The sequence below is a fragment of the Carassius carassius genome, chromosome 25 (assembly GCF_963082965.1).
Source record: "Carassius carassius chromosome 25, fCarCar2.1, whole genome shotgun sequence".
NCBI classification, from domain to species: domain Eukaryota; kingdom Metazoa; phylum Chordata; class Actinopteri; order Cypriniformes; family Cyprinidae; genus Carassius; species Carassius carassius.
Window position 1 is genome coordinate 10598658 of NC_081779.1, and position 12034 is coordinate 10610691.

Here is a 12034-nt window from a genome sequence, read left to right on the forward strand (position 1 = left end):
GAGAGAGAGATAGAGAGCAACAATTAATACAATTATATTTAATTGCCTCTCTCTCTCTCTCTCTCTCTCTCTCTCTCTCTCTCTCTCTCTAGGACCGTATATAAATGTTTTGTCATCCTAATCTTAAATATCCTTCAGATTGCCTGTTACAGTTTTTAATTTCTATTTACTTGTACCTACCGTTTATTGTTTCCTTCTACTTTTGTACTAATCTAACGAAATGGCAAGTACGCAGTTATGTACAGTGTGTATGCAGCAGGCGTCGTTGGCGCCTTTTTTGGTCTGGCCGCTAGAGGCGCTGCGGAGGCCTCAGTTATTCTGGGCAGCGAAGGCTAATTTAGCATGTAACAATGGCTACACAAGCGCAAGGATCTGCTGCCGCGGGACCTACGACAAGTCAAGCCGGTTGCAGCTCTTCGTTGAGTCGAAGAATGGATGGTGGACCGTGCTGTAAATTCTGGGAAAGCCCGGAAATAATCTCTCAGTTGGAAACGGTTCGCAGTTGGATTGGAAAACATTATAAAAAGGTTAGCGAGCTAGATAGCCGGAGGACACCATGTATGATGTGGTTAACTGAAGCTTTCTTTTTGATTTCTTTACAGACCGCTCTGGTTGTCTTGTGATTTTAGTGGTTTTCTGATTCTTATTACCGCCACAAACTGCAAAAGACTGTTTTATGTGGTAGTATTTTGTCTGTTTGCCTCATATCTAATAAAGGAATGAACCGCTAACTCAACAGAATACGGTCTCAACGTAATTACGTTACTTGTGACAACTTTCATTCTGTTAATTTTAGCGGTAAAGTTACATTTATATCAAGCCCCACAAATCCACCGTTTGAGTCAGCATAAAAAAAGACTTCTTTGTAGTTTCCATGTGACGCGGTGTAAGTAAGTGTTGATGTTAGCAGCATGCTAGCAGCTTTAAGTTTGCAGAAACAGGTTTGTGGTCAAAGGTACTTGTTTACATTGACAGACACACCCCCTCTCAATTCCATGGCATCACTGTAGGTAAAACAGTAGGTAAACTCTTTAAATGTGTAAACCATCCAATAGTACTAGTACAGTATGTAGCAGAATCCATTGAAGTGAAAGCTCTTAGACACTCAAAAGTGTATAGGCCTCTTTGCAGTTGTTGTCAGTTTTTGTTGCAATTTGTATTAGGTTTTAATAATACAGTATTTTGTTTCCCCCCTCTCTTTAGTATGTACAGACTGATGCTCCCTCCAGTAAGTCTCTGTCTGGGCTGGTCATCCAACTGCTGCAGTTTCAGGAAGATTCATTTGGCCGGCGAGCAAATAACCCAAGCTTTACAAAACTCCCAGTGAGTTGCTGCTTTTCCTCTTCTTTCTCTGACAAACCATCCATAATCACTTTTATTCCTGTAGATTTATGTACATTCCTTTCCATTTACCTTTTTGATATAGTCAAGTAGGTAATCATCACCACCACAACCAGATCAGTCATAGCATGAAACCTAGTTTTGCAGAATTATGAGTGATCAGTTGTTTCACTCTTGTTTCTTTGTCCTCAGGCAAAGTGTTTTCTGGATCTAAGGCCAGGCGGTGCTCTCTGTCATATTCTGGGATCAGTGTACAAGTTCAAGACAGAACAGGGCTGGTTAGTAAGAATGCTAAATAGTGCTGGATTGTATAATGGAGGAAATGTGTATTTGTTATGCATTTGAAAGTTTCTTATGCTCACCAAGGTTGCCTTTATTTTATTAAAAATGCAGTTAAAACCGTAATATCGTCAAATATTATTACAACAATGAGTGTAATTTGAAATGACTCTTTTCAGTCTTAATATATTTTAAAATGTAATTTTTTGCCGTTTTAGCAAAGCCGAATTTTCAACAGTCATTACTTCAGTTTTCAGTGTTACATGATCCTTCAGAAATCAGTCTAATATGCTGATTTGCTGCTCAAGAAACATGATCAATGTTGAAAACAGTTGTGCTGCTTAATAGTTTTGTGGAAATGAAATGGAAAGTTCAAAAGAACTGCAAATCTTTTGTCATTTTTTATCAATTTAATGCATTCTTGCTGAATAATAATAATAAAAAAAACTTACTAACCCCAATCTTATAAACGGTAGTGTATATATATATATATATGAATGATTTAATTACAATATAGTGATATTAAAGTTACTTATACCATGATGTAAGTTTTTTGGCCTCATACAGCTAACAGTAAATGTTAACTGTAATTCTTTAGCCAATAAAATTGAGTGTCCGATAAAGATTTTAGACTTACGTCATCCACTTATTTTATTTTTTATTAAAGGAGACGCATTGATCTTCAGAACTCATCCAGAGTGGATCGCAATGTGGAGATGTTCATCTCTGTGGAGAAAACTCTGATACAGGTATTTGTGCTTGGATCTTTTGTGAAGTCAGAGATCTTAAGCGTGTCTGTGTATGGTGCAGTATTTGACCTCTGTGTTTTGTTCATGCTAGAATGACTTATTAAGCAGACCTGTGGTGTACCTGTCTCCTGATCTTGAATCGAAGCAAGCTCTTAAACTCAAAGACATTGTTGTGCGACACCAGGTCAGTGGGAAAAATAAAAGAACCAAAGAAATGGTAAAATATATCCAATACACACTAGACTCTTCAGATGTGCATTTAGAGCAATTTTGTAGTCAAGAACTTAAATGCATAAAAGCTGTTAAAATGTAAAACGTTACAAGTATGATGCATATATGCCGTTTCAGTGCTAATTTCAACCAGTGCTTTTTATTTAAGAATAAATAACCAGTTAATAACTGGGCTTTCTGTAGAGTAAAAAAAAAAATTAGTGACAAAAAAAGTGTTTTGTTAGTGAACTAGTTGATTACTAAGGGTGATTTTTTTTTTGGGCCAATAACCGATTGTTGATTACAGGAAGCAGTATCTGCTGATACCGATCACTGATACCAGTCTTTATGAAGCCTTATGTTTATCATGTAGAATTATTTATAGTGATGCTCCAGTCATTCTTTTTACAAACCTTCATTCAAGGCCTAAATTTCTTTTTTGAAAATGGGGGAATTCCCCTCTTAGGTGAATCTGTGATTGATTGAGGGGGGCAATATAATCATTATTTACATTTTTCTTTAAAGATATATAGTCGCACCTAAATGTTTGTTCATGCAGTGCATTTTTGTTTTTACAATGGGGCAATTGTTGGCAATAGCTTAGACACAGCACAAGCCTGGGTTCGTGAGCTGTATTTGAGGCAGCCTCATGCCAGGTTCACACATAGGCCTTATCCATTTGCAGTGCGTGTGCAGTACGTAAGGGGTACAGAAGCAGCACGGACTCATTGTGCTTTCACACAGGAGCTTGCTACTGATCCATGGCTGTTTACCTCGAACACAACATTTATCCATTTTGATTTGAAATCCAAACGTTGTTGCTAAAATTGCTTTTTGAGCATTGTGATTATGTAAGTTATTTACTGAAGAAATATGAATTGTACCTCACCTTCAGCATAGAATTAATATAAGTATTTCACCCATGCCAGACAGAGATTGAGGCAGTGCTGATGCATGTCATACCAAACCTTTCATGGCAGGCGCGTCATCAGCTTGAGATAGGTTTATGTGATCGGCCTTTATAGAGACTGCCGATCAAACTTCCCAAGCCATTATTGTCTGATAACAATTGGTAGCTGATCAGTCGGAGCACCCCTATTGATTACTTGTGCACATCCCTAATATAGACATTATTGATTAGTGTATTCACAATTTTTTTGCTTGCATTTTCAGGGCACAGTGACAGAGGAGAAGTCACAAGCCACCCACCAAATACATACATCACCCTCCACAGCAGATGAAGGTGTTTTAATTTTTTGGATCTTTCAATCCATGCAGATTCTTAGTATATCTGTGGAAATGTTCCCATCTTTGTGTATAACGTTCACTGTTGGGTCTTTTTCAGAAGAGTGGCTTAGACCAGTCATGCGATTGGATCGGCAAGTGATGGTACATTGGGGCATGTGTCCAGACAGGTAGAGAATACATCACACCCACATTTGCACATGTGCTCTAAATGTTCAGATTAGTAAATGCTACTTTTTGCTCTGTATTCAGTATATGTTTTCATATTTAATTTTTTCAGTTATGACTCACTTATATCAGCAAGGGATGTAGATGGAGAAGTAGAAGAACCTGCCAACCCAGACAGGTGCTGGAAGGTGAAAAAAATCTTTTTATTATTAATACCCTGAGTTCCCCACACTAATCTTTGCATGTCATCTTGTATGTTGTTGGGTTCCAACAGTGATTAAAATATTTAGATGGGCTTTTATTTGTAGTTATAAGACAGTAAGAATGTCTACTTAAATGCCAGTATCTTTTCTCAGGTTTATACCAAATGGGTTCTCGACACAGACACATATAATGAGTGGATGAATGAGGAAGACTATGAGATTGACGAGAATGGGAATAGAATAAGTTTCAGGCGACGTATCTACCAAAGCACAGAGGTATGTTAATACATAATTTCATGCCATTGTTTAAAATCAGTTAGTTGTTTTGCTAAATTAAGTGTAGTTTTGTAGTTTGGAATTTTGTTTTTATTTGAAAGTATTTTTTTATTTTTTTTCACAAGGAACAGAAACCTGTAAAGAAGCGACGGCGCTCCCCGTCTCCACCATCCTCTGAGTCTAAGAAGAAAGGAGGAAAGAAAAGGTTTAATCTTACTTTTTTGTCAATGTTATGTCACATTTTTGTCACCAATGCAAGTTGATGTTAGAAGTCACTGTAGCCTAGTAAATCAAATTCTCTTAAGTTCGAGGCAAAATTGCGTTTGATTTTTATTAACGTATTTGATTTGGCATTATCCAATAGCTCAGGTGTATATAAGAAGCGTGGTCAGCCAGAGGAGGCGGAGCCAGAGGAGGACCTCACTAAAGAAATGGAGGATCCCACGCCTGTCCCTAACATGGAGGAGGTCATTCTGCCTAAAAATGGTAAGTTTCTTTTTCCCTTCTGTGTTAAGTTCTTATGTTGATGTCAAGAGTGTAACACGTTATTTCTTTTTCACAGTAAACTTGAAAAAAGACAGTGAAAACACTCCAGTCAAAGGAGGCATCATGGCTGATTTAGGTAAGTTTGTCTGTGGAATTGACTGTTCAGTGAATCATGATCCGTTTGTATTTCATCAATAACCTTAAATATCTGTGCATTTCTCTCAGATGACCAGGAAGAGGACCTGCTTTCTGGTGTCAGAGTAAGTCAGTCTAGCTAAACAAAATGTACATGACCAAAAACTTCCAAGAATGCCTTCAGAAAAGAGCAAAAGGACAGCACACTGCAACAGTGCTCTTAAACTCAATTCTAATAGTGAACAAATAATGTTTCGACCCTTTCAGCCATGCGTTAGTCTGTCATGGTTACTTCTATCCAGCCTTATACAGAATCTACAACCAGAAGTCAGTTTAAAGTCAAGTCCCAGTTTAAAGGAGCTCTGGCTCACATTATCTACCATGTGCTTTAAATATGTACGTTCTGACCTATCGTGTGTGTAGGATGAGGAGGAGCAGAGGGAGTTTGGCCGTGGGATGGAGGGGGAGGAGAGTGCCACAGAGCAAACACATCACATCATTGTGCCCACCTATACCTCCTGGTTCGACTACAACTGGTGAGGGTTGAACTGTAATAGTGTCCAGATTACACCAACTCATGTTCTCAGTATTACATAGTTGACAGATTTGAGGCCTAGTGCTCTGAACATATGCAGGCATTTACTATTCTTATATATATATAAAATTACAGATAAACAGATAAAATTTGACTCTTTAAAGTTTATGTATTTACCATATTTTAATTATTATTTTTTTTACGAGGAGTAATACTGCTTTTTTATTTTTGTGCGTCAGTATTCATCAGATAGAGAGACGAGCTCTGCCTGAGTTCTACAATGGGAAAAATAAGTCCAAAACACCAGAAATGTAAGTCAGTTTGTATACATTGATACAAATAGTATTTGCATATATGATTCATCATCTTGAACTCTTAATAAATGTTCATCTCTTGTTTGAAGATATCTTGCATACCGCAACTTCATGATTGATACATACCGGCTAAACCCTCAGGAGTATCTGACCTCAACCTCCTGTAGACGAAACCTGACAGGAGATGTGTGTTCACTAATAAGGTGTGTATAAAAGTGTCACTTTTACCCACTTAATTTGACTCCAGTTTATGAATAATTTGTAATTCATTTATAAACCTGCTTGTGTGCATTTTAGGGTTCATTCATTTTTGGAGCAGTGGGGGTTGATCAACTATCAGGTAGATGCAGAAAGCCGACCCCTCCCCATGGGCCCACCCCCAACACCACACTTCAATGTTCTCACAGACGCTCCGTCCGGACTTGTCCCACTACAGCACAGACCCTTACAGGTAATACAGAAGTACTTTGACATTACATTGCCAAAAAACTAATTTGTGCTTTAAATGATTAGTCGGCCGTTCGTGTCACAAAATAAATCCCAACAGACTTTTGACTGTGCCTTTTTCCTGTTATTACTTAAGTGTCTTGTCTCTTTTTTTTTTTGCATTGGTTTAATTTTACATGCATAAACAACATAACAGGAGGATTCACATCATCACATCATGCACCTGCAGCGTAGAATAAACTCATATAGCCTGTATAAAAGGAAAAATATGCTAAATATATTAATTTAAACAAATAACAGATTAACAAAAGAAAGAAAAAACTGTATGAGAAATTGTAGCCTACGCACGTCAATTCTAATACGGCTAGACATTGCAGCCTGTTCATTATCAAAAATAAATGAAAAATAAAATACCAAGTAACATTTGTAATTTTTTTTTTTCGTAGGCCTATAAGGACACTTCGGAGCTCTAAAAACATGAGAAAAAAAATAACCTTTCTGTTTTTGGTCATGCAGAAGGAACCAATTTGTTTTTAATTGCTAATTTTTGACAAATAACAAATATCTTTTAGCTTGACCAAGTGTAAAAAAAACAGCGCTACACGTTAAGGAAATTAAACGTATCATTCTTACAATCACCACCAGAATGTCCACCTTCACAATGAATTGTTAAACTCTGTTCAGTTCAGCAATTGTCTTCATGAAACGAAAATCATTTCAAATACTGGATAAGAGCAGTGTAGAAATTAGCAACACTAACATAACAATAAAGCTAATGTTTTATATTAAGCACAAAGTAAGAAAAGAAAAACAAACCTTTTAATTAAATTAGGCCTACTGAATCGCAGGCTACTGTCAGATAAAGTGCAACCAAACTGATGTGTGTTTATGGTTCATGTCAGCTATGTTGTCTCTGGCAGGGACGGGACTTGAATTAGGGGTGAATGATTTTGACAAATCATAATTGTTGATTATTCCTTTGAAATTGTAATTGTGATTTATTAATTACAATTATCACAATTTCTATTGAATGATGTTTATACCATTTGTTTGATGCAACTGCATGCCGTATTTTTATATGAAAATAAACCAGCTGAAAGCACTCGAACTGAAAAACCTTTAGTGCTTTTCTATAGTAGCCTCAAATGTCAACTATACATCGGATTGGTTTCTTCTTTAAATGATAAAAAAGTAAAAAAAAAAAAAAAGAAAAAAGAATGGTATTATGATGTTATTTTAAAATTTAAATAATAGGAAAAACCCTTAAGATAACCTGTAGAAAGAAAAAAAATGCATCTTAAGCACGCCGAATATCATAAGTGGACTTTGAACGATTAATTGTTGCTTTGAACGATTACGTAATTGTGGCATCCATAATTGTAATCGCGATTAGAAATTCGATTAATTGTGCAGCCCTAGCTTGAATAAGACGATATTGTATTTATTAAATCGATTATTGATAAAACATATCAATAATCATTTTAACATATTGGCCAGCCCTACCTGGAACCGTTATACAGGTCAGTGATCATTACAAAAATAAAAATAATAAATTGAATGTATTTTTTTGTGTTTGAAGGTTTCAGCTTCTCAGCATATGTTGCACTTCCCAGAGAAATTGATAGAAAAACCATCTGACCTGCAGAACTTTGGTCTACGGAGCGACATTTATGCTAAGAAACATCCAAAGGTAAAAACCACAAACAATGTTTGCAACATCTTTTAAGTTTAGCAGTGTTTAACAAAACTTTCTAGACTCTCTTTGTGCATTGAGATTCGGCACCTAAAAAATTTGTGCTTGCTTTCTGTCTTTTTTTTTCTTTTTCTTGCTTTCATCTTTTAGAGTAAAGGCGCAAGTGCAGGGAGAGAATGGACAGAACAGGAAACACTCTTGCTTTTGGAGGTAAGCCAGTCAAACAGTCAACAAGATTCTGAAAGCTTCAGTACTCAGGAGTCTTCAACAGCAGTACTGCCGGGGGTTGCCAGTTATCTAAAAAAATGTTTTGCCCAAAGCTAAAGTTAAGAATCTAAAAATCCAGCTGTATTTTTTTTTTTTTTTTTTTACATTTTACATTTAACAGTTTTTCATTGTCTTTCTCACATAAAAATGTATTTTGTATTGTATTTTGGGTGAAGTAAAACATTAAATGTATATGGCTCTGTACATGTATCACAATAATTATGATATAAAGACATATACGTTTTATGCAATAATGATTTAAAATGGTTTAAAATTTTATACAATGTGTAATATGGAGGACCTGCTCCATCTCTCTCTATCCTCTAGGGGTCCTTGGCCTGAAAAAGGTTGTGATTTATTTGTTTTTGTATGCCATATCTCTCTTTTCAGGCACTGGAGATGTATAAGGATGACTGGAATAAGGTGTCAGAGCATGTGGGCAGTCGCACACAGGATGACTGTATTCTTCACTTCTTACGGTTACCCATCGAGGACCCATACCTAGAGAACTCTGAATCCTCAATGGGTCCTCTAGCCTATCAGCCTGTCCCGTTCAGCCAGTCAGGGAACCCTGTAATGAGCACGGTTGCTTTCCTTGCATCTGTGGTTGACCCTCGAGTTGCCTCTGCAGCCGCCAGGGCAGCTTTAGGTAAGAGTTAGTCTGTTAGTGTGTGTGTGCGCTGATTAGTGTGTGTGTGCGCTGATTTGAAGATGTGTGTGCTAAGAGAAAATATGTATGTAATGTTTGAACTGTCTTCAGAGGAATTCTCAAGAGCAAGAGAAGAGGCCCCACCTGAGATATTCAGTGTTAGCTTTCACAGAGCACAGAGAGTTGGGCATAATTTAGATCCGGCCTTTACACTCCAAACTGGCAGCATTGCAGAACTTCATCCTGACCATTCAGAAAAGACTGGTACTTACTTTTTTTATTATTTTTGTATGTTTCAAGTGTATGTTTGAGTCAAGATTAAAAAATAACTCTCCACTTGATTTCACTTTTGAAATGCATGTTAAGACTGGTTATAAGAAACTAAATGTCTCCCCCCTAGTAGTTAAATAATATTTTTCAACATTTCTGTTTTTTACAAAAAAAAATGTTACCCAATAAATGCAGCCTCGGTGAGCATAAGACCCCAAACTGTTAAATGGTTGTGCATGTTAAAACCATTTTAGAGTCATTAAAGAATAATTGGAGTGGTTGTACTTGAAACATCCAGGGGAGGGCAGTAAGTGAAAGAAAATGTTCATAATGTTTAATGTCATTTAATCAATCATCTTATATGGCCTCTGAACATCCAATATTATATAAGGTGGCTTATGATCAACATTGGAATTATGACTAATAAATTTTTATTTTTTTTAGATGGGAGTGGTATAGAAACAATGAGCACTGAATATGAGCAACATGAAAAGGTATGAGAAGCATCTCCAGACACAAATAATCATCCATTCTGAAGTTTTATGTTGTTATTTCACAAATCTTAACAAAGAAAGTTCGATTGCTTGTCTCTGAGACTGTGCTGTCTTTTGTAGCTTGAGGGTGATAGCATCTTGGGAGAGGTAGCGCGTGTGAAGCATGAGGAGAAAGAAGAGAGTGAAGGAGAGAGGGGAGAGGAAAGCACAGCAGGTCAGAGGATCACCAATGCTCTGCATATTAAATCTAGGCATTGACAGTAGTTTATATGCATGCTTTTTTTTCTCAATCATGTAATCTTTGCTTCTCACAAAGTCTATTTTCGGGACAGCTAGTGAAAAAATGAGTTGTCATGCAATCCCTACTGCATTTCTTCATCTTTATAACTCTTCGTATGTCTGTCCAGAGGAGAGTTTTGACATGTGCCTCACCCAAGGGGATGGAGAGGAGATGAAAAGGAGGGTGGAGCTTGAGTTGGTGGAGGGAAACATCGCCACAGCTGCTGCTGCAGCACTGGCCTCTGCAGCTACCAAAGCAAAGGTATATGTCAAACTACTTTTCTGGCAACCGCTTTCATGACCTTTAATAGTGACAGAAAAGCCATTCATCTGAACTCACTGTTCTCTTTCTTCTTCTGTCCCTCTAGCACTTGGCTGCAGTAGAGGAGAGGAAAATCAAATCTCTGGTGGCTCTGTTGGTTGAGACTCAGATGAAAAAGTTAGAGATCAAACTGAGACACTTTGAAGAGCTGGAGACCATTATGGATCGAGAAAAAGAGGCTGTGAGTTTAGACTGCCTTGTTCAAACAAGATCTGGCATCACTCCAAAAAACTTTTGAGAGCACACTAAATTATATTTCAATGTTTTACGACCTGGCGTTTTAATTGCTATTTAATTATTTTTAGATAATCTCTTAAAGGGATATTTCACTTAAAAATGAAAATGTTATCATTTACTCATTTACCCTAATGTTGTTTAAAACCTTTTTTCTCTTTCATTTAAACAGAGAAAGATCTTGCTGACTGCATTTTAATGTAGATATTCAGGGTGTTTAAACTTCATTTGATATCTGTGTGTTGTAGCTGGAGCAGCAGAGACAGCAGTTATTGTCGGAGAGGCAGAACTTCCACCTGGAGCAGGTGAAATATGCTGAGATAAAGGCACGACAGAATGTGGAACAGCAGCAACAAGCAGGATCCACACAGAGCAGCAGTAGTACAGCATACAACCCTCTTCACCAGGGTATACTCTCCTACATCAGTTAACCCTTTTGTCTCATGCACACTGCTATACTTAATAATATTGTTTTTTGCATCCCTCTCAGGACGTTCGGTGGGCAGTGCTAGTACTGGACAGATCGTGGGTGCTCGGCACTCTGGAGCTCCCAATGGCATGTGTGAGTAACGCATGCCTCAAATCAAATGCTGATCAACATCGGTGCAGTGTTCAAAACCTTTTGAATCCTGCTGCTTTCTGTTTTTTTCCAACTCAGACCAAACTCCACCATCCTCACAGACTGATGGGGCAACACCCATGTAATGTCTTCACCTCCTTAAGACCCAAGATGACATGAAGGACACGGTCAAATCATTACCCACGTTCATCTCTACAATAGCACTTCTTCTGTGTATATTTAATATTTTTTAAGCATTGATGCTGGCATATAAGGATAAGATTTGAGGCTTTTCGTTGCCGTATGTGTCTGTACTTAATGTTTGTAGAAACGTTTTTGTATTGCCACCAAGCACCAAAACATTTGTTTTAGTAAGAATAAATCTTTTATATGGAGTTATAACTTCTTGAGTCAGCTCATCTGTTGAAGTTTACTTCAGAAGATTTTCTATTACTTGTATATTCTTTTAATTTAGTAGCTTATTCTCTGATGCGTTTAAAACATTTAATTTGATATTTGTGGTACAGATATTTCAACAGTCAACTATTTTAAGGGAACACTCCACTAATTTTAAAATAGGCTCATTTTAGAAGCCATTTAGATTTTAGAACTCCCCTAGATGTTAAACATTTGGATTTTACTGTTTTCGAATCCATTCAGCCGATCTCCGGGTCTGGTGGTAGCACGTTTAGTTTAGCTTAGCGTAGATAATTGAATCTGATTGGGCCGTAAGCATCTCGCTCAAAAGTGACAAGAGTTTCTATATTTTTCCTGTTTAAAACTTGACTCTTCTGTAGTTACATCAAGCCTATTTTCAAAAATAGTGGAGTGTTCCTTTAACTATGAAGAAAACTTGACTGCGCCATTACTTGATCTGTT

The 12034-nt window shown here is 37.1% G+C and overlaps 1 protein-coding gene across 1 annotated transcript; it reads left to right on the forward strand.

Moving 5' to 3' along the window:
• Positions 1-289: 289 nt before the first annotated feature.
• Positions 290-11553, forward strand: smarcc1b (SWI/SNF related, matrix associated, actin dependent regulator of chromatin, subfamily c, member 1b). The gene is made up of 28 exons (XM_059509423.1): positions 290-527; positions 1204-1323; positions 1534-1619; positions 2288-2369; positions 2461-2553; positions 3753-3822; positions 3925-3994; positions 4105-4180; positions 4349-4471; positions 4597-4676; positions 4836-4957; positions 5034-5093; positions 5183-5217; positions 5516-5628; positions 5867-5938; positions 6031-6144; positions 6239-6392; positions 7968-8078; positions 8232-8291; positions 8739-8997; positions 9109-9261; positions 9712-9761; positions 9882-9975; positions 10169-10302; positions 10409-10543; positions 10845-11004; positions 11087-11158; positions 11255-11553. Exons 1-28 carry the CDS (start codon positions 351-353, stop codon positions 11299-11301), a joined length of 2922 nt encoding a protein of 973 aa, XP_059365406.1. The 5' UTR covers positions 290-350; the 3' UTR covers positions 11302-11553.
• The last annotated feature ends 481 nt before the right edge of the window (positions 11554-12034 follow it).